The 23,790-nt window shown below is 38.3% G+C and overlaps 1 protein-coding gene across 4 annotated transcripts in view; it reads left to right on the top strand.

Annotated features, from left to right (window-relative positions):
* The window catches only part of WDR27 (WD repeat domain 27), a 59,074-nt gene that overhangs the window by 15,383 nt on the left and 19,901 nt on the right, over positions 1–23,790 (top strand). For 2 of the 4 annotated variants that reach the window (XM_077925808.1, XM_077925807.1), the window contains exons 18-23: positions 2,785–2,906; positions 3,810–3,943; positions 6,518–6,615; positions 7,265–7,386; positions 15,825–15,922; positions 18,107–18,209. In XM_077925808.1, coding sequence (XP_077781934.1) covers positions 2,785–2,906; positions 3,810–3,943; positions 6,518–6,615; positions 7,265–7,386; positions 15,825–15,922; positions 18,107–18,209 — 677 coding nt within the window. Of the gene's footprint in view, positions 1–2,784; positions 2,907–3,809; positions 3,944–6,517; positions 6,616–7,255; positions 7,387–15,824; positions 15,923–18,106; positions 18,210–23,286; positions 23,769–23,790 lie in introns of those variants that run through there. The other 2 variants (XM_077925809.1, XM_077925810.1) reach the window with 2 other exon arrangements.

Here is a 23,790-nt window from a genome sequence, read left to right on the forward strand (position 1 = left end):
ATGCTCGGTTTCATTTCCACTAATTTGCCTATTTTGTCTTATATTGCTAAACCTGACTGGAAGGTGAAATTTTCTTCTGTTTGTTTTCAGGGGTTGATTAAATCCCTGAAAAGGTTTGAAGGGAGCATACAGGGGCTGTGGGAGCAGAATTTCCTTGGAGGTGTGGGCTTCTTTGCTGGTGGTAGCAGCAGAGCTGCTCTCTTTTTTATTTTTGCACAAATTTTCCAACATAACAACTCCAAAGCAACATAACAAATCTTTGGCTATCACAGCCTAAGACCCCTTCTAATGGTTTTCTAAATTTCTTTCTGATTTTGCATTTTATTACTATGCTTATTGCTATAAATCCAATCTTGCATCAGCTAATCTTAATGCTTTTCCCAATAATTTATAAAGTCCTCCTTACAAAACTTCTTGTAACCCTATAAGCGATGTTAAGTAATTACAATTGTCTTTCAGATACAACATAAATTTCTTCCAGTCCTTTAGGAAAATCTGGTCCTGCTGGTTTTGAATTTTCCCTGTGAGTCTCGGCAGCTGCAGAGCTGCTGCCAGTGCCTGCCTACCAGCGACTACGATACCCTCTGCCACCACCTCCTGTCATTCCAAAAGCCCGGGAACAGTGCCTTGTCTAAGGCATCCCATGGGGAAATTGTGGCTGCCCCCCACAAAAAAAGGCTGCCAGTGGAGTCCCCACCTTAACCTGGAATGCCTTGGAATGACACCACTTCCAGGGGATCCTGGGAAGAACGATAATGGCTGTTGGTTAGCAATGCCCTGAAGAAGGTCTCCAGTAGGTTTACCCCATCTCAAAAATCCCCCCTTGAAAACTCACTGAAACAAGGGGAGTATTTCAGCTTGGCCCTATTTTACACTAGCGAGACTCAAACCCGTCGTTCATAGCTTATGGAGATTGGTTGTGACAAAAATGGAGAATCAGCGTATAAATTTATAAATGAAATGCATACATGTATATTGCAAATTTAAATTCAGTGCACTAGGGGGCAGTCTAGTACTTAAAAATACTATACAGTATCTTTAACATTAGCAGTTTTCATCTAGGTAAATGATATATGCTGGGTTATGACAATGGGATGTTAGATCTGCTCTTTTAACACTTTGAATTTGTTTACAGTTTATAGGATTGAAAAATAAAGTGGCCACACTGAACTGAAGTTGCTAAATTAATGCTCTACAATACCAGTCTTCCCTTTGTAAAGAGAGAAGTTTATTTCTTCCATAAGTGTTGATGAAACTTGCAATTCAGTTACAACTCTGATTTGCATGTGACGCACAATAAAGGGCATCATTTAACACTGTAGTAACAACAGGTTTAGGCTAACTATACTTTTATACTGCTACCAACTTGCAGTATATTTATATCAGAATGCCTGGCTAAAACAAACTGTAGTCGGAAGCAATCTTTATACTTGAAATAAAATTTAGGGAATATATTCCTGTTCATCATGGTAAAATTCCAACTGCACTGTATATTCTGTTAAACATGTTACTGACGTGTATAAAGTAAAACATTCAGAGACTTCTCTGATTCTAAACCTAGACTTCTGAAAAAAGCAAGAACAAGTGTGTCACAAATTCATACTTTTGCTATGTGTATTTATATCTCTGCCTCAGAATTTTTCATAATAATAAATTGTTTTTAAATAGAGTCAGAGAAGCTGTGGGCAGGTGGGCAGAATCAGGCTATTCTTGTTTCTTTCCCCAGATCCCAGGCTGTACAGATGCTTTAAGTGGGGTTGGGAAATTCCATTTTCTTGGTTTCTCAGGTGTCACATTTTCCATAAGAATGTCTGGCAATACTGGGAAATTCTTGGATTTGTAATTGCCTTGAGAAATTTTCATGAAGGGCAAACAAAAAAAAATTGTTTATGTGTAGTAATACTTGTTTCATTATAAATCAGCTCAGACTGCAATTGCATAAATGGAAAAATACATAGATACTAGCTATTTAACTTCAGTTTCCATGCCTGTTAAACCAGGCATCCTAGTGGATTCAGAAAGAAGCATTATGCCATTGCATATTTTACTGATTGCATTCCTGTACTAGAAATTGATTTCCCTAGATAATGGGAAATTTATATAAATATTTGGTTAACAGCATGTTGTGATCAGTCTCGGATTTGCTAATGGCCTCTCCTCTGGACAAGTATGTTTTGGCCAAATAAAGTTCTACAAGAAAGACAGTATCAGGACATGAGAATTAACAAAATGAAGAATGAGCAAGTCATCTCTTCTCACTAAAATATTTAGCTTACAGGGAAAAATGTAGCCTGTATGTGGCTTGAGGATACCTAAGCCTATAAGAATTAGGAATTCAAGTTGGAGGGTGAAATTGTACACTGCAACAAAAAGAAAAGGGATTTATTGGTAAGGCCAATGAATCCCTTTGCCCTTCCTGCTCTGGTGAACAATCTCTGTAACTGACACTTTTGAAGCAGTTTAGTTGTCCAGGATGGGAATTTTGACAAATAAGGGAGATGGCTAACTCCACACTGATTCCAGTTCTCCCTAAGTCCACCTCAGCAGGAAGAAGAATAGGTATTTTATTAGTTAATAGAAAATCCATTATTTTCCTTTGTGGATTGAAATTTTAATTTAATTATTTTAAACCCCTCTTTGTATCTCTACATACCTTCATACATTATTATATATAAGAATTCTCTTAGATGAACAGTGATCTTTCTGGGGGAAAAAGTCTTCTGATTTATTAGGAATGTATGACAGACCTGTTTTCCAAAAACATTTTTCCTTTATTTTTGTTAGGGCATGATGGTGCTGTTAACTCAGTTGGTTGGAGCCATGACAACAACTGGCTTGTTTCATCTTCTGAAGACAGAACATTAAGGATCTGGTCAGTCAGCAGTGCAGAACCTGCTTTATGTCTGGTAATAAACATCTCGTGCAAGTTAGATCGATTTGGGGTACTGTTCTCTATGACGCCTGTTCTCTATGACCCCAAAATCATACCAATTGTATCTGTTTGGAATGTATTTCCAATTGCCACCTTAGTAATTGTGAAAATAATTCTAGGATAGTTTAACACTTCTAGTTATCAATAGTGATGGCACTGAAATTGTCAAGCACATAAAACTGTGTGTGCTTTAATTCATGAGCACTTTATGACTTGAGTGCCACTCCCCTTGCAGTTCTCTGGCATTTCAAAATGGTTGCTAAATTGTTACACATGCTCCACTTCCATCATGGGGCATTGCTTGGAATGGAGAAAGAGGTGTGCGTATGTGCGTAGTCTACGCACAAAGGTAAATTTTAGATTTGTTAAGATTTGTCCATGTTTGCTTCTGACCCCCACCTAATGCTCGCTTGTGGCTCCATAAAAGTTGCCAAGAAGGGAATGTAGCCCTCATGCTGAAAAAGGGTTCTCCTCCTCTACTATAGAGAATGCAAAGAAGAAGAAATTGGTTGTGTGTGTCAAAGAGGTTGAGGAGAGATTGTCTTTGGATTGGCATTCAGGACATTGTAATTTTTGTGATGTAATGTTATTGTGGGAAAGAGGACTGAAGTCAGACTAGATTCTTTGTAAATGACTGGATTTTCAGAGTGACATTGTATTTTCTTAGGGCTTTAGGCCTTGACTAATTTAATAGTAATTATAAAGAAATGGACAACAGTGTAAGATGAATCAAGTTTTGTAATTTAGAGAAATCGCCTGTTAGTCAGAAAATTAACAAAGGAAGTAATCTGACAGTGTGCCATAAAGAAACCATCTGTATTATTCTGACTGAAAATTATATAGTATACATAGTTAATTATATATATTTTACTTTTAGGGAAAGGAAATGTTTCATAAATCCATTCGATCAGCACAGTTTTATTATATAGATACATTTATATTGTTGTCTTGTGGAGCAGAGTTTCACATGTTAAGATGCTACCTTGATACCAGCAAGGATGAGATGAAACGGTAGGTAAAGTCTTACGATTCTTAGAAATATCAAGTATTTATTAGATCCTGTAAGACACCTAGACAAAGTAATGAAAGAGGAAAAAATAAAACTGCAGTCCTATGGATAGTTACTTTGCAGAATGTGCTGTGGAATAGAGTGGGACTTTTTAATAAACATGCATCAGATTTTGCTATTAATGTTACATCTTGCATCAGAAAATAAAAATAGGAATATTGTTAGCATGAAAATTGCCTCTGGTCACATTCAATTCTATTGCAGTTAATCTCATTGTACCTCAGATTTAATTCTGCCCGACACTACCTTGGAATCATTACTGTCTTTTTGGCATCTTTTGCTAAAGCATTATACTATGTTATTTCTAGGGCTGCAAATTGTAGTACAAGCCTATGCATGTTTACTCAAAAGTAAACCCCACTGTGTTCAATGGGGCATACTTCTAGATGTATAGGGTTGCAGCCTTGATCAGTTTGATCAACAAAAGTTATAGTTTAGGATGGGGAAACCTTTTTCAACTTTAGGGTCACATTCCCATCTGGGGGCTACATGCCAGTAATGAGTGAAGCCAGAGGCAAAAGTGGGTGGATCATCAATGAATATAAGTGTTAAGTTGTGGGTGAACATATCAGACGACACAGCGATTCTTCAAACAGCTCTTGTTTATTCACAGGCCAGGACAGAACTGAACTGAAGGGTTCAGTCAGCCTGCTTATATAGAGCTCCAGTACAACATTACTGTAACAACTTTCTAAAGCTATCCAATCACTGAACGTCACTTTCGATCCCTTATTTGCATAACTATCTGCAGTATCCCCCTGCTGGCCCAGGGTGAGAACTGTTAGGATATTTCCGTTCCTCCTTAAAAAGGGAGCAGGCTGTTGTGAGTCACAAAGTCTGCGTACTTCCGGTTCACAGGAAGTTTCTGTTTTGTATATAGCTTTCGTTCTCTCTCTGTGCCTAGGCACGCAGGCAGGCAGTCATGTTTTTCCTTTGTTCTGACCAACGCTGAATAAAGCTGTTAATATGTTAAGTTCTCAACAAGAACTTCAGTACATAACAATAAGCATTACCTTTGCACAGTGGGCAAGTTTCTACACACAGCCTCACCCCCACCCCCCTGTGCCTTCCATCTAGGAAAGCAAGGGCACATTCCAGCCATGCAGTTGACTGAGGCTGTGAAGCTAGGCTGGTGAAAGATGTGCTCTACAGAAAGAAGTGGCTTGGGAGGAGGTGTGGCTTGGAGAGACTCCCAAAGGCCCGAAAACGAGACCTTGAGAGCTGCATTTGAGTGCTGGGTCTGAGGTTCCCCACCCTGCTTTAGTTAATGATTTGATCAATTGTAATCATGAGAGCAAATTTTAATTATTGCTGTTGAGAGTTCCGGGAACCCTTGTCTGTTTTTGAGGCTAATTTGGTGTTGCTGTGTTAATGTAATAAGGAATAAAAGAGAAGGTATTAAAGATGGCCTTGCCTTTCATCAGTGAACATTACCTTATAATGTAAAAAATAAAGAAAGAAGCTATCTCACAGTTCCTTCCTAATGTATTGATTTCTTCCAAACGGTTTACAGGCAGATGCATAATCAGATAAAATTCTTTAATCAGTGGACAGTAATGAAACACTTTTCATCAGGGTGTAGATCCATTAGCAGTTGGATGTGAGGAATTTTAAATATACAAACAAGTTAATACACACATATATCAACCAAAGTTACACAAGTTTAAATCTCATTGATTTCAGATGTCTAAGATGTTTATTTGGGGGGATTATGCTATTAATAACTATACTAGGATCACATTTTTTCTTTCACTTAACAAATCAACTGATTTCATTGCCTGTGCTTAGTTCCTTTACTGGATTTAATTCAGTGCTGAATGCCAAACAAACAATAGCACACAGACACAGAAGGAGAGAGGGGAAAAAATTAAAACACCCACAAATTATCCTGACAGCCAAGTTTGATATAAGTAAAGAAATACAAAAGAAAAAGTTTAATTTGTCCTGATGTTTTGTTTGTGGCTTTCTTTATTTCGATTTCCCACTAGTTTTGCTTGTTATGTACCATTGTGCTATTACTCCCATTTCACCTAATTCTTCACTCAGTTCTTTGATGAGTCAGATTTGGAAAAATGCTTGTTTGGAAAAGATTCAGTGCAACTATAGACAGAAACATCAGGAATGTGTTAGATCTCTTAATTAGAAGAGCATGTTAACACAGTCTAAATTGTCCACTCACTTCTTCCTTCCCTCCTTAAAAACTGTGGCGTTTGATCTCTGATGCCATAGTCACACATGCAAGTTTGCTGCATTTGGACCAAGAGTTCATGCATTTCTTCCTCCTTTTCCCAATAATAGGAATAGACAGGAATACAAAAGAAAATTAACTGATGCAGTGCTTTGAGATATACACTAGATTTAAATTTTATAACAAAAAATTATGTAAAATATTTTTACACAGATATTTTTTACTTTATGTTTGTAAGTATAAGAACTGATTATAAGATACCTGTTAAAAAAATTCATTGTTTATTTCATTGTTTTTATTATTTGATGTTATTTATATATTTCTGTAGATACCGAAATAAGAGCATTTGTAAATCAGTACAGAAATTCCCCATGGCATCTACAGTGGAAATTACCAGCCTTTCAGCAGTCAATGAATTCTATTCTTGTATCCTCTTATCAATTATTACCTATGTTCAGCATTCAGTCAGAAGCATTTCATTTGGAACAATTGGCATTAGTCTCTTAACACGATTACTAAGCTGCTACATGTGTTTTGGTCTGTAGCTTATTGTTGATTTTAATTAGTTTTGAATGTTTTTAAAATAAAAAATTATGTCTTTTATTGATAAATTTTAATGTTTTATGTTTTTCTGTAAACTGCTTTGAGGTTTTATTACAATCAATCGGTATATCAATTTTGTTAAATATAAATAAATAAAATTAGTCCCATTTAGTTCAGTGGAACTTATGCACAAGTAAGCATGCATAGGTTTGTATCCTTAGCTAACTTCAGTTCTTTAATATAATGATATTATAGTTTTATCTTTTAATATCATAAAAAACAAAACCATTAGCTTTACTATGCTGCTATTATCATGCTGTAAAATCATTAGTGGTACAAATTTGGAAACATGCATTATGATGATGCAGCTTTGTCATTGGTGCTATTTCTACCAGTGTGTTGAACAACACTGGCTAGTGAAGTCAGGCAAAACTGCTTAATATATTTAAATGTAGTGTGCATTTTGCTTGCATATGAAAGATGTACATACATATACACAGCTTAACAGAACTTTAACTTCCAGAGATAACAGATATTGTACTGGCAGCTGGTAGCAATCGAGCACTAGAAGTCTTTGACCTCAATGTGGGTTGTAGTGCAGCAGTGATAGCGGATGTGCATTCTAGATCAGTTCATCAGATTTGCCAAAACAAGGTAAGCTTAAGATCTCTTAGTAATTTTAATTAACACTTATATTCTAAATGACGATGAACATAAAAGACTCCTGTTCATAATGGCACTCCCTTTCTTGGAAAGATTTAGAATCTTACATGTCTGATAAACTGGATAGGGAAGCATCAAGCTCTACTTCTCAACCCACACCGTTCTCTAGCCTGTTGCTACAGTGTTGTTTTTGTCTAGTCATGTCCGACTCTCCGTGACCCCATGGACCAGAGCACGCCAGGCACTCCTGTCTTCCACTGCCTCCTGCAGTTTGGTCAAACTCACGTTAGTAGCCTCAAGAACACTGTCCAACCATCTCGTCCTCTATCGTCCCCTTCTCCTTGTGCCCTCCATCTTTCCCAACTTCTGGGAGTCTTCTCTTCTCATGAGGTGGCCAAAGTATTGGAGCCTCAGCTTCAGGATCTGTAATTCCAGTGAGCACTCAGGGCTGATTTCCTTCAGAATGGATAGGTTTAATCTTCTTGCAGTCCATGGGACTCTCAAAGAGTTTCCTCCAGCACCATAATTCAAAAGCATCAATTCTTCGGCGATCAGCCTTCTTTATGGTTGCTACAGTAGTTCATCTGAATTACTCTCTACTGTGATGACCATAATTATGAAAAAGGAAAGCAACATCATGACTCAGCATGGGAAATGTTTTGTGAGTTGGAGATCTAGTGCTAACTCGCATATTCTATTTGAATATTGGTAGCCAGGCATATAGCGGCATAGTCAGTGTTGTGCTGTATGATTTGGCATCTGCTTTGCCAGATGTTCTGTTGTGCTCTCAGACACTCAAAAGCCAGAGGCATAAGCAACGTTGCAACATGTTTTACACATATGTTCCAGAACATTAAGAATTAAATAAGGATAGTTTTGAGTGCCTATTGAATGTGGTCCAGATACCCCATTCATGGATGCTCATATGATTGCGTGTGCACGTTGAGGGATACTATGCTGAAAAATTAAGAGTGCAGTTCAAGTGCTGAAAGCCAGTGGTAGGAATTGAGAGGCCTCAAAACATGGTGTTTCAGGCAGGGCACCATCAGCTTTAGATCTGCTGGATCCAAAGCTCACCAGCCTTGGGTTGGCATAGTGAGGCAAATGCCCCCCCCCCCCATTAACCATCATTGGTGTGAGATAGCAGGGCTTGGGATACAGTGATATATCTGCTGCTCTACTCTATTTCACTTCACTACTGCACAGCCCTAGTTAGGATTGTTTGGGTAAACCATTTTGGAAATCCCTTTCAGATGTGCCACCGTGGGGGCTGTTGTGTTCTGCTGTTTACACACATCTGGCACACATATGCTTCACTGGTTTTCAGCCACCATCTTCAGTCCCTTGAGATGTAACTCATACCACACCATGCTCAGTTGGCATGCTTTACTTCAGTATGCTTCTTACAAGTAACTTGCAAACATTGATTTGTACTCTGATATTTATATTTACTTGGAAGTATATTTCAGTTAAGCATATTTCTAAATATTTGAAGCTTAGATCACAATCTTAGTCAAAAGATTTTTTAAATGCTGGATTGGCATCATTAGAGCTAAAACAACATTGCTATTATAAAAAATGGTCTGTCAGCAGTTCCATTTTAATCCCAATTTTCTTCTTGTATTTATAAAACGAATATAAAAATTCACTCTTGGCTAAAGCTTGGTAGTCAGAAGGGGGAAATGTTCCCAAATTTAATCTAAATAGATTCCACCTTCTAAGTTTCAGCAGTGCAAAACAGTTCTTGTGGTTTCCGATATTTCTTGTTAATCTATAAATCAAGGTTTTAAATGCAGTTTTGAAAGCTAAGTATTCTGTAATCTAGACTTTATATTTTTTTATTTCAATGACATGAAACTAGATCATTCTCTTAGATGTCTGCTACAGAGATAATTTTAACAGAACAAACTCCATTAAAAAGTTGCATAATCAGTCACATGGAGGAAAGTAAGTCCAAACAGCAGCTTTCTGCTGCTGTTGCCACCCATGCTTCCTGCTCCTGTCACATTAGTGGTGTGCATGTGAGTACGCAGGTTCAGAACAGTTTGACACGGTGGGTAAAGTTTGGCTTGGCAAGGACATATCGTGGAACCACATCCTGGTTTACCTGTGGTATTAGTAGGAAGCGTCTGTCCTCATCAATTTGAGCTGGTTGTCCTTAGCTTTTCCATGTTTGGTTGCTTCACTGGTTATGTTTTTCCACAGTTAAGGAACTGCAAGCTTTTTAAATGTTTGGAGTTCTGTTAATATATGTCCCCTTCCAGGTTATGAACATAGAAGCTTGGTTCAGCAAGATGACACATGGAAGGGAGAGGGAGAACTCATTTTTGCAAGGTTTCCAAATATTACATACCATTGAGGAAAGTGTTTGAAGTTGCCCTGAGGGTCACTTCACACTTCACTGTGGCTATGCCAGATTTCCTGCAGGAAAGTGTGAAAGGAAGATGCACATTTCTTCAACTTGATACTTGTGTACTGATATTTATGTGTCTGCCTTTATGGTTTATGGTTATTTTTTTTACAATCTTTCCCAGTCTGCATCTGCATTAGAATTGTTTTTTGGAGATTTTAATTGTTGTTTTTTGCTTTTGTGCTTGCTGCCCTGGGCTCCTTTGGAAGGGTAGGATAGATATTTAATCATAATACAGTGGTACCTCAGGTTGCATACGCTTCAGGTTACATACGCTTCAGGTTACAGACTCTGCTAACCCAGAAATAGTGCTTCAGGTTAAGAACTTTGCTTCAGGATGAGAACAGAAATCGTGCTCCGGCGGCACGGCAGCAGCAGGAGGCCCCATTAGCTAAAGTGGTGCTTCAGGTTAAGAACAGTTTCAGGTTAAGAACGGACCTCCAGAACGAATTAAGTACTTAACCTGAGGTACCACTGTAAGAGCTAAAAAAATACTAGGAAATAATGGAATAAATCCAGTACAGCCATAGACATTGTTTACTCTCTGAATCAGCACTTCTAGTTCTACCGTATTTTTCGCTCTATAAGACGCACCAGACCACAAGATGCACCTAGTTTTTGGAGGAGGAAAACAAGAAAAAAAATATTCTGAATCTCAGAAGCCAGAACAGCAAGAGGGATCACTATGCAGTGAAAGCAGGAATCCCTCTTGCTGTTCTGGCTTCTGGGATCGCTGCGCAGCCTGCATTCGCTCCATAAGACGCACACACAATTCCCCTTACTTTTTAGGAGGGAAAAAGTGAGTCTTATAGAGCAAAAAATACGGTACTTAATACTAGATATAGGATCGATTGAACTTTTATGCTTGTAGTTTAGTTTGCAGTATGCAATAGAATTTGCATGGGGCCATTGGTAATCTTGTGTAAAATGCTCTTGGCATCTCATTAATGATGGTTGCCAGGTTCTGCGATACGTAGAACATAAGTTGTGGTGTTCAATCACTGGAGAGTAAAGTTAATGTCTTACATGACTGCCTAATATATTTGCTTGGGATGTTTTGGACTACAACTCCCATCAGCCCCAGACAGCATGGCCAGTGATAGTGTAAGTTGTATTTTAAAACACCTGGACAGCACTAGGTTGGGGAAGGTTGTTCTAGAGAAACAACCCTGTAGGGGAAAGCTTCATAGGAAATAGAATGGTATTGCAAAAACTATCGCAGCTTGATGAGCTGATCATGTGCAAGATTCTGATATAAGTGTTTAATGAAAGAAATGAAAAGAAAACCTCCCTATTAACACTTATTCAGAAACAATTATGCCCAAATTACTTTTTATACAAAGTAAACTGACTTTTTATATTGACTTGCTATGTCCATAGACCCTGATTTAACCTTGGACTTGAAGTAATTTACAGTAATGGTGGTATTATTTTTTTCTAAACAAAGGGTTGCTTCTCCACTTCAATCTTGGGCAGATGACGCAGAATTCACTGCATTTTCTAATTTGCCAAGTTGTTTCAGCAATATATACAAGAAGTTTGGGGATTGCAGACACGTTGCGATATTGTAGTTGTTCCTCATGCCCAGTTTTGTCTTCCTGCTGTGCTTAAGCTCATTGGTTAAGCTACAGACAGCAGTCCGTCCTCAGTTCTGAATGTCTTTTCTTTTGTGGTTTTAAAGCAGTTCCTTAGAATGACTTTAGCATAGGTTTTGTGGTTTTCTGAGAGCCTGGTCTGGTATAACACTTAACTTTACTAAACTTCTGCAGTATTATTTGTAATACATCGATGCTTTGACTTCTTCTGGCTTTTCTTTTTCCTCTGTCAGCAAAGTGACTTCAAGTTATTTAAGTAGAGCACATTTTGAAGCTGTGGACACACATTCATATGGGGAGAGAAATTGGAGCTTGTTTTTATGGAAAATTGAAGATTACAATCCTAAATCAACTTTTGCCGTTTTGTAACATACATTAAAACTTTTAAGTAAAATGCTTAGTGGTAAAACTCCATGGCCACACTCCAGCAAGTCCCTTCAGATGGAAAAGCTTTGGAAAGCTGCTGTTAGAGGAATAAAAAAGATGAAATCCCACCGAAAGCAAAAGTGATATTTCTCTGGATCATAGCCTATAACAACTACATGTTGATGAGCTAGATGAGATGCTGACTTTTACATCATATTAGTATAAGTCAGACAATCTCTTTTATGTAAAATATCAAATCAGCCTGTAGTTAATAAATCATTCATTTTTAATGCAACATGATGCCCCAATTTTCCTTGTACTGTATGGTATCATTACGTATAAAATCCATAATTGTTTTGTTGTTGGGCACAAAGGCCATGATCTAGCACAGTTGTAAAGTGCACTTTTAAGCTTGCTGTTATTGGTGGGCTTAAGCATACTTCAGTCTGTGTTGGACTACTGATACCAACAGAATTTCTTTGTTTCAGTATCCCTCTGGTAGGAAAATAGGTGGTAAGGGGACACCTAGCTACTTTAAATGAATTAAAATTTCCAGGGCTTGATGAGCTACACCCAAGGGTACTAAAGGAGCTTGCAGGTATAATCCCAGAGAGTCTGTCTACCATTTTTGAGATTTATTGAAGAACAAGTGATGTCCTTGCAGACTGGAGGTGAGTAAATGTTGTCCCCATCTTAAAAAAAAAGAAGGGGGGGGGGAGTAGATCCAGGTAACTACTGACCAGTCAGCTTGATGTTAATACCAGGAATATCCTAGAACAGATAATTAAACAGGCGGTCTGTGAGAACTTAGAAAAGGATGCTTTGCTTACTAAGACTCAGCATGGGTTTCTCAAAAACAAGTCATACCAGACAATTCTCTCTCTCTCTTTTTTTTTAAAAAAAAAGAATTACAAGCTTGGTGGATCAGGGGAATGCTGTGGACGTAGTATACCTTGATTTCAGTTTAGCTTTTGACAAAGTCCTCCCTGATTTTCTTATGGAGTGGTTGGTAAAATATGGGCTGGACGAGGTAACTGTTACATGGATTTGTATCTGGTTGACTGACCAAACCCAAAATGCTCACTAATGGTTCCTCATCCTCCTGGAAGAAAGTGACAAGTGGGGTGCTGCAGGGATTCGTCCTGGGCCAACAACTTGGAGGAAAGAATTGAGGGGTGCTCATCCACTTTGCAGATGACACCAAACTAAGAGGTCGCTAATGCTGCAGAAGACAGAATGTCTAAAGGGCTGTCACATGTTAGATGGAGCAAGCTTGTTTTCTCTTGCTCTGGTTGTGGACTCTCCTTTCTTGGAGGTTTTAAAGCAGAACTTGGATGGCCATCGGTTATGGATGCTTTAGCTGAGATTCCTGTGTTGTAGGGTGTCCCTTCCAACTCTGCAATTCTATGATTCTATAATCCTCCAATGCTGCTTATGTATGTATGGCTCACAGCTAACAGCTTGCACAATACTATTCAGTGTCTCTGAGGCTGAACAGGAATATAAATCTAGGTTTCCCAGTTCAAAGCCCAACATTAGCCAAGGAATCACACTGTCTCTTAAATTAAAGTAACTATCATAAATATAATTGCTGGCTCTTCCTTACCAATCACTTAGAGGTAGTCATTTCATCATGCTACAGCAGACAGAGAGAAGGGAAGGACACCCCTCCTCCTGTCTGTGCTGAGACCAGCTGCCTTTGAGTCTACCTTAACTGTCATTTAGTAGCAACCATTCCATCAGGCTACCTGAACTGTTAACTTCCCAGTTGCTCATTATAGAAACTATAACATTAAGAATTGGTACCTAAGTCTACTTTTTTCCTCTTCCCTACTCGTCCCCTTCTCTCTTTTGCATTGTGTCTTCTAGATTGGAAATATGAGAGTGGGAAGTGCCTTGTTTTTAATAGTTATGTAAGCCACTCTAAGAGCCTTTTTGGCTGAACAACAGGATAAAAATGCTCTAAATAAATAAGTAAAAAAATGTAACTAAATATTAGCAATTGCCACAAACTATTTGAGGTTCTCTGTCTGAAGTTGTGCTTGTTGATGCATATTTGATTTGTAACCTCATTCTAAAAATGTGCATATACCTTTAGCGAGAAATGGTAGTATAGTTTTAGTTCTCATGTTAAAACTAAGGACTAAGCTGCATCAATTGTAACTATGTTAGAGACATGCCTTTAACTATGTTAGGGACATGCATTTGACTCTTATCCGTGTTAAGCATGGAATCTTCTGCAGAAAAATAACAAAGAGCTTTTATTGTTCTAGATGTGACTTTCACGCTAAGTAAACTAACTAAAATGCATATGGCTGGAATATGGATTCAGCAGTAGCTTTGAGTGTCAGATAATATCTAATGCACAGGTAGTGCATTTTGTTTTATTGTTGTTAGCCGCCCTGAGCCTGGCTTCGGCTGGGGAGGGCGGGATATAAATAAAATTTATTTATTTATTTATTTAGTCAACCTTTTTATACCTACCGCCCACTAATGCATCTTTCTTGATGGTAAAATTTCCTTACCACCCACCAGTGCTTGATGGAAGGAGGATTCAGCTTGTGCCGTAGAACCCCCTACTGCCCACCTAGCATCCTTAAATGCCCACTAGTGGGCGGTAGGGACCAGGCTGACAACCCATGATCTAATGTATGCCGAAGAATTGAGACACCAGTTTTCCATCTTGGAATAATTATGTACAGAGCAAGATATGCTATCTTATCTATCCTTCCACTGATGTATGATGAAAGTGCAGGATATTATTTATGCAGAGATAACTTTGTCTGCTGCTGAAACCAAACATCTTCCAGTAAAGAGCCTTACAATTACTTCGAAATAACATTGAATCCAAAGCAGTTGAAGATGCAGCTGCCATTGTGCTGAATATACCTTTCAGATGGTTAACAGAGCAACAATGCCTGGTGAATGAGGACAGCTTCTTTCACTACAGGGATCTGAAACACATATTCCCATCTCTGTTTTATGAAGAGAATCTTGGAGGTTGCTTTTCATGATTGTTTTTGACACAGAAAAGGTTCATGGAGAGGCGTAGCCTTGCAAATCTGTGTTTTAGTTGTGATCCCTGCTTTGCATTAGATGACCCTTGGAGTTCCTTCAAACTCTACAGTTCTATGATTCTTTGAAATCTGGAGCTATGCAGGCAATTAAGAATACCTCTTTCCATGACAGTTACTGATGTCGTGAGCTTTAACTTTTTTATATGGTTGTTATTATATGGTTTTATGTTTTGTTGTTCTAAGCTGCTTTGTTTTTTGTGAGGAGCAATATACATTTTTTAAAAATAAATAACTGGCCAAGTTCACTTAAGGAACATCTTTGTTTTTCTGGTATCGGGGAGGGAGAATTTGTGGACCATTTTCTTTCACAACAATCCCACAGCAGAACTTCATCTGGAGGAGCCACTGGAATTCTGATACTTTAATGTTTAAGTGATGACTAGGACTTAACCTCATTGTACACAATGAGACTTAATTCTGAGTGAACACAAATAGAATTGCACTGTAAATGAGATCAATAGGAATTCAGAGAATATTTGTATGAAATGGCTATAAACTATTAATGGCAAGGGCTCACAGTTACTTCTTTGTAAGAAAACACAACATTGGTAATACCGGATCTTATTTCTTCTAATATTTATATGACCTTTACCAGGAAGGAAAATATCCCTTTGTCAATGCCAACTATTGGAACACATCTCAATTTCATTGCCAATACTTTCCACATTTGGTATACTGGGAATAACCTCTTCGTTTCTTCCTAATGATTTTCCTACCTACACTTTACTTCAGCATTGTCTGTGTTTTAGCTCCTGTTAATGTGAATGAATTTGTTTATTTTGCTTGTGACATAATACCTCTAATTTGGTGATTCAAGCAACTAGCCTTCTCAGAAGCTGTTGCTGCAGTAATTGAAAGCTGTTGCAAACAAGTGAAATTGTTCAGCCTTTGCTAAGATGCCTATACAATTTTTAGTGTGATTTCCTTAATGGATGTTATCTCTTGCGTAGGATTCAGCAATTTTAAACTAATGTTTTGCAGGGATCAGCTTTTAGCAGTCAGCAATATGAAGCGTACAATCTTTTCTTAACAACAGCCATTGGTGATGGTATCAAGCTCTGGGATTTGAGAACACTGAGGTAACAACAGTTTATTTGTCTGAGCCTGTGCGTGAATGCTAACTGTGACAAAAGTGGTTGGATTGTCACTAGGCACTATGAATCTAGGATAATCTCTGTTTTTGTGAACAGCGAAGCCCATTTTTTTCTCCTCATGTTCAATTTATATGTCTCTTTTTCTATCATGTTTATGTGAATTCTTTTTAACATTTATGTGTATGCATATGCCTAGATATGTACTGATGATTCTGCAAATTTACGTTTTGTATAGAATAACAGTTACAGTCCAAAGCACCAATAGACTCTGTAATATATAGAATCAGATTCTATTTTTATTCTAAACCATCCTTTTCCAACCTGAAGCCTTCCAGATGTTTGGGACTACAGTTTCCATCTGTCCTGACCATTGACCATGCTGGTTGGAGCTAATGGAGTCCCAAACATCTAGAGGAGTCCAGACTGAGGAAGGCTACTGGGCAGAGCAATCCCAACCAGTCAATTATGCCAGAATGCAGATGTGCTAGTGTATGTTCTTTGTAAATTTAAACTGCATCCTACTGGCTCCTCACCATCTGGGAGAGATTAGGTTGTGGCATATCCTGCTACCCCCCACGCCTGGTTGAATTGACCTTCAGCTGGTGTAAGTGGCTTACCCTGGTATATCTACTTACACTGGCTGAGAGGAAACCTTCTTGCCGCAAGGTAAGAAGGCAAAAGTTATGCCAGTATAAATGGCAAACACGGTGCTTGTTACGAGTGGGAAATGAGAGTGTCACAGCCAGGGAGAGTTACACTGTATCCTAACTCCATTCATTGGTCCCAACCACAGAGTTTGGTGTACACCATCAAAAATGCAAGTATAACTAACATTTAAGCCATGAGAGTCAGTGGAAGGGCAGAAAATGCAGATTTACACTCCTCCCCCCCCCCCAGTTCCTTCCCCAGCCGGGAGCAGTTAAGATGCAGCTTAATTTGGTGTGTTGGTGTGTATATGTTACATTTCTTCAACATTTTAGAATATCAGTTTTCCTGTTGCAAATAGCCCTGTGGTTTATGCAGTGGGCGATATATAAATAACTTAAATCTTGGTAGATTAGGATTGCTCTGCCCAAATGCAGGAACATTTTTAATACAGGTGCACTTAACCAGGGAGATGGTTTAAGTCACCTTTTAAAATCTATATATATTTAAGAGCGCATGTGGTGGTGAATCCTATTCTAAAGCAACAGAACTTTGGAATTAAGTAATGAAACAAACCCTTTTAATCTTAAAAACCTTTTTCATCTTATCTGACTTGAAAAGCATTTCATATGCAGATTAGAGCAGAAGAACAGAAAAAACATATATGGGGAAAACGGTGTTAATTATTGAATTGTAGAGGATGTAGAAGTGAAGTGTGTTTGAAAAACTGCTTTGGAAGAATGTGGCGGCCAGCTTAATATCAGTTGATTTTTTGGTTATTGTTTTATAATTTAATCTTATCTTTTTTTAGAGAGTTTGTAAGAACGTGCCAAAATATAAAGGTTTATTACCCCTACCAAATGTCAAAAAGTAATAAAATGAGATACTTTGGGGGTTGGACTCTGTTACATCCTTATGTTTTTGCAATCAACTGGTCTAACTACAATTCATGAAAAATTGGAAAGTTTTTCACAGGTCACTTATCTGCTGCCTCCTTTTCAAACATTAATTTAAGTAAAGCAGTTGAATGGTAAAACAGTTAAAAGTAAAATCTGGGTAAGCAGTTTAACTGTATTGTAGCTAATGGCCTTGCTGTATGATGTGTTATTAATGTTGTCAGGTCTTTTGTACAAGAGTCTTTCTTTCCACTCCTGTTTTTTGTTTTCTCCTCCCTTATTTCTGTTTCCACACTGTCTCTTTCAGTGGCATTAGTTGATTTGATATGATGTCATAATGAGATTGTGTTAGTTGGTGGGTTATATCCCCAGCGGTCATTGACTTAGTGGGCTTAATATCCACTGTATGCTTAGAGGGCTTGTAGAGACTTTAGACCCTGAATTATAATTCTATAAATTCTGTGGGCCTTCAGTGTGAAAATACTAATTTCCACTAACCCATGGACTGTTGAATGAAATATTCAGAGGTTGTGAACCTTCTTCTAATGCATGATTAAACATAGAAGCAATTTGTTTATTCTTTTGAAAGAAGTAGTGCTTTATTTATTGAATTAAACCCTTTCTGAAGGTGTGAACGTCATTACAAAGGTCATAGCAGCCGCTGTCACCCTTGTGGAATCGCTGTTTCTCCTTGTGGACAATTCATTGCCTGTGGATCTGAAGATAAATGTGTATGTATTAGTAGTTTATTTCTAGTGTATATATGCTACTGTAAATACAGAAAGTTTTGTGACCTCTTATAGCTTTTTGAACTTACAGGAATTTGGAATTGTTGGCCTTTTAATTGATTCTTTTTTTTTTACCTGAACTAAATTCAAGAATTCCATCACATCTGTGTGTTTATTTGGATTTTGGAACTTGTTGCATATTTCACAAGTTAGCTATGCTATTTTATTATTTCATGGTGAGGATGCATCTGTTTATATGAAACTACACCTATGTCTGGTAAATCCAGGTGTGAGTCTGGGGAGTAGGTAAAAAGATGAAGACCAGGACTAAGGGAAATTGAAATTTGAATATTGTGAAAACATAGGCTGCCATTTCAGCTTTCCGTGCAGGGAATGGGAAAGGAAGTTTAAAGCAAGTTTTGAAAGCTTTTCCTAATATATACAAGACTATAGTGTAAAAAATAAAATGGAAAACAGCACATTAAAAGATAAGATAGTGTGGCTTAGGCTATACATGTTCTTGAAGAGTAATTACATGTGATCTGAAGTATGGGAAGGGGTTGGAATACCCTTATGAGGAAACTGAACCAGGCCCAAATTGCCAAGATATCTATTTTAGTATTTATGTAATTAGGAGGAATGTTCTGTGGTTTTCCTCAGTATATTCGGGGAATAATAATGCAATTGAGGATGCTCCTCAAGGTGGTGATGGCTGATAATTCACTTCTGCCTCTTTTAGGCTGGAGCATGCCTTACATCCTGAGCTTTGCCTCTTGTAATTATGGGTTGCCAACCCAGATTAAGTGGGAATAGCCTCCTGTTCACCCAGTACGGATTTTATTATGTGATTCTGTTCAGAAGGGTCTCCCTCCCACCTCCCCATCAATTCTGTTGGCCAACAGTGATATTATTCTTGACTCTAAATAGTGGAATCCAGAAACAAATCTGTTATATTAGCTTCCTCTTTCCTGTTAAGTTTGCAACGATTGTTTTTGTGACATACGCAGTTCCATTTAGAGAGTTTAGAGCTTCACCTCTTCTTTTAAAGAAATGTGTAATGAATAAGAAGCCAAAAGAAGCAATAAAAGTAGGATTATTAATCATAAAATGCCTTCCACAAGTGTTGGATGGGGAAGAATTATGTGTTTGCTGCGCTGCTTAAAAATAAAATGGAAGCCATATTCCCTCTTGATTCAGGGACAGGTTACTGTAAACAAGAGTTTCAGGTGCTTTGCCTCCTGTTTCCTCCTTGTAAAAACAGGTTGGGGAGCGATAAACTAAGAGTTCTCCATTCTCCAAACCATTCCTGAGGAAGCCTCACCGCTCTACCACCCATTCACTTTGGGAGGCTACAGGGGGCTGTAGCCAAGAAGAGGGGTGTAAAAGTACTGTTCTATTTGCAGTTTGTTGAATCCAAGCTAGTATTTTAATTCTAGTGTTGTAGCCTTAGCTCTATGAATGTTGTGAATTATAAAAGTAGCTTTGAAGAATTCAGGAAACTAAGTGTTTCATGGGGAGGAGGGTTGGAGAATAAAATTACAGCAGAATCCTAACCATGCCTACACAGAAGTAAGCCCTACTGATTTCAATGGGGCTGACTCCCAAGATAAGTGTAGTTAGAATTGCCACCTCAGTTGCTAGTTGGTTTAGTTAATTATATGCCACCTTTCTCTAAGGTGAAAGTATACATAGGATTCCCAGGTCGTCTCCCATCTGAGCACTGACCAAACTCAGACCTATTTAACTTCACCATGGTAGTAGTAGTAGTAGTAGTAGTAGTAGTAGTAGTAGTAGTAGTTGTTGTTGTTGTTGTTGTTGTTGTTGTTGTTGTTGTTGTTGTTGTTGTTATTATTATTATTATTATTATTAATTTCATTTATAAATTGCTTCCTGAAGTGATTTACTGTTGTCTCATGTGCCTTTAGACCATACTCTGGGAGTTAAGTTGACGGGGTGCTTGTGTCTGATTCCAAAATTTACACAAAAATAATGGATAGGAGCATTCTGGATGACCTTCACCTTGCCCTGGGTCCTACCTGAGAGGTCATCCATGACATGCATAGTGATGTTAAATTCTCGAGACTATTCTCACCTCACGCAGACTGTTAATATCCTATTTTTTTTGGCCAGAGGAATGAGAATTATTAACATTACAGAGAATAAAAGTAATGCTTAGAAGAAGCCAAAAAGAATAAATATGTCTGGCATGAAGTGCAAATGTTTATCATGAACACTGAAAACTGGAATATGAACGTATACTCCTAAAAGTATGTCTTGTCTCTTGATTGTTTCATTGGAGTCTTAGGCCAGAATAGTATGTGATAACTATGGCTTCAAATACTGGTTGTCACCAAACACCTGTAAAAAGGGGACTTAGGGGTGATTTCACATGGGAAAATGGCAGGCCAAGAAGGAGTGCTGAACTTTTTCTTTGCTTGCTGCTTTTCCTCTGGCAGTGTCATGGTGACCCCTGAATTCCGTGAGGACCCTGCCCTTCCAGTGACCCAAGATTTGGGTGAGCAAGCCTTTGGGAATGACTCCCCCCCCCCCAGGTTGGCTTCTAGGAGATGTCCTGGAAGGACCTTCGGGGTAGGTTCTTGACCAACCCCTGACAGATGAGTCCCCAGTCAAGTCAAGGGAAGGTTGAGTCACCCCCTTCCGATCCTCAATAGAAATGGTGCTAGGAGGTCCAAGCCCAGGCAGCTGTTGGTCAGCAGAGTGCAAACCTGAGAGTCTAGTGTCTACCGCTTGACTCTTGAGAAAAGGATTTCTTGAGAGTAATGGCATTCCTCAGTAGAAAGGGCTTTTAGAACAGACTCAAGTATGTGCATCTGGTGTTGCTTATGTAACATTCCTTCAGCTCTTGCTTCTGGAATCTTCTGACTGTCTTCTAGCTGCCACCCTCTACATCTTGTGCTTGACCTCTGCTTTATACTGCTTGGTTCTATCATGTTTTGGACCTGAGTCTGCAACAGACTCTGTTGTGCAGTCTTGCCCTACTCCAGCTACACCGGCTGAAGTCAGAAATGCAGCCTGTTTCCCCTGCTGCTTTGACAACCTTCTGTTTTCCAACTGAAATCACACATATACACATGATTTACATTAGTTTGGCAGGAACCACTGTTTGAAGAACTGCCACTGTAATGCAGTTAGGATTAGAGATGGCATAATCCTTAACCATTGTTAAGGCCAGGGATGAGAATTGATTTCATGGAGATAGGTGGCATGTGATTCCATAACCTGCTTCTGATCCCTTAACCATGATGTAAGCATTGGGGTGCTGCATTCTGTTGGTAGGCCAATAGAATTATTAAACAAAATTCCATGTTTGTTGTCTGAGAATCAGCTGACTGGGTTGAAGTTGCCATTTAGTTTCTTCTAAAGTGACATGTTTTTGTATTGCACAAGTGAAACATTTAAGAAAGTGCTTCAATAACATTGAAGCAGTGCTTCAGTAACATTTCCTGACTGTGTGTATGTTTTTCAAAAATTCATAGTTAAAATGCCCATCAATCATCCTCTAAGGCAGTGATGGCCAAACTTGGCCCTCCAGCTGTTTTGGGACTACAATTCCCATCATCCCTGACCACTGGTTCTGTTAGCTCGGGATGATGGGAGTTGTAGTCCCAAACAGCTGGAAGGCCGAGTTTGGCTATCACTGCTCTAAGGTTTCTGACTGCACATGCAAAAAGGAGCTGCAAGCCTGTATTCAGCGATACACAGTGTCATTCTGTGTGTTTACCCCATCTTCAGCCTCTTGTTACAATGTTATAGAAAATTAAACTAGAAAATGGATAGTAACTGGGCACATCTTCAACATATGTGGTATTATAGTGTCCCTGCTCAGCTCACAGAGATTGTATGTTTCATTATCTACTTAAAATATATATATCTAGAAAGAATTTGTATCTTGGTGCTTCTTTTTTGTAGCCCTAATATAACAACACCAGCAAATTCTCCTTTGAACCTAATTGATTTTGAAAATGTGCTGAGAACAATCTGTACATTTCCAATAAAAGGAAACAGAAGTAGGTGTGAGGTTACATACTCAGGAAGGCCATATGGATGTGAATAGTAGAAGTAAACTATTTTTACTTCTAGCTGAACTGGGGCAAAGATGAAAAGGAAATATCACTAGTTTCTGAATCAGTCATTTTTATTATTAGGAATAGGGTTAAATATGAAAAAGTGAATTTACTTTGGCTTTAGTAAACCAGATTTATATGCACATGTGAATTTTCACTATTTGTCCATTTCCTTCATGGCTCTTTTCCTCTCTTTATAACTTGACGTTTTAAGGAAATGTGTAACTTCTACCACTAAATCACATACCTGATGGATTTTCAGAGTAACTGCTATTCATTTAGTATTTTTCCAGAAAATTTAGCATTTCAGAATTTCTTACTGGTTAGTAATGATTGTAGAACAACATGTGATTTTATCATTGGTTGTAAATCACTTTGAGTGGTCTTTTTTTAGCAGGAAGTGATACATAAATTTCATAAACCTAAACCTAACTTAAAGTAGTATGGATGCAATTGAAATCTAATAAAACCAATCAAGAGGTGGGGGCAGAAAGCAGTAAATGACTGCTACTACTGAGTGGAAACCAGGAGGAAGGAGAGCCTCATGATCTTACTAGTGGTTATCTGTTGTGTATGGCCCAAACAATCCCACGTAGGTGGAATTTTCTTCAATGCACTGGGTCTCACAAGGCCTTTGAAAAGGCTTTGCACTTCTCAGCAGTGACACAAGTTGATGATAAGCTGTTTTTTGCATTTGGATAGATAAAAAGATAGAGTATAAAAATACTTGATGAATGTCTTCCTCTAACACTGTGTGTGTGGCAGTAGTGTGTGAAGCCTGTAACTTGTTCTTTCTGAAAAGAAACTAGCACCGTATTTCTAGCCTCAAGAAATTACATGTGTAATGCGTTTTACACTGAGCTGCCCAAAGCATCATTTGAAAGTCCACCTTTATAGTATGGATATATCAGAGAGACTATGCAACTGCACTGATCATCAGTTTACCTGTAGATGGAATTCAATATGATAGTTTTTACCTATATAATTCCCTGAAGGACTGGATCCTCCTGTGTGTTACCTACTGAAGTGTATGTGGGTTCCCATGAAGCGAGACACAGTGATAACAGCAAGAACCTTTATTGAAGTAACAGAACTGAACAACAAGGGCAAAGCAACTGCTTATATGCTTTGAAGGCCTGGGCCACTCCTACTCTCAACGTGATTGGCTGTCTAAATTCCCAAGCTGCAAATCATAACTCAGAGTTTAAGGGCCAATGGCAGTAGCCCAAATCCTGAAATGTTCTGTGATTGGATATCATGTATCGAATCAGAACACAAGGGCTCAGAATCCTTAGTCCAGACTCAAGCTCAGGCAAACACAGACCACTGAATCCATAACACCTACACTGAAGGTACGACTCCTTGTTAACTAGTTGTGCTTCTTATCCATGAGAGGCTACTAATAGTGCTCAGGTTATCTCGGTGAAAATCATGTCATTGTAAAAAGAAAAAGAAAAAAGGTGGAAAAGCAGTTTAATATTTTTTGAGATACTTGAGAT

Source organism: Podarcis muralis, chromosome 3, assembly GCF_964188315.1.
Source record: "Podarcis muralis chromosome 3, rPodMur119.hap1.1, whole genome shotgun sequence".
NCBI lineage: Eukaryota > Metazoa > Chordata > Lepidosauria > Squamata > Lacertidae > Podarcis > Podarcis muralis.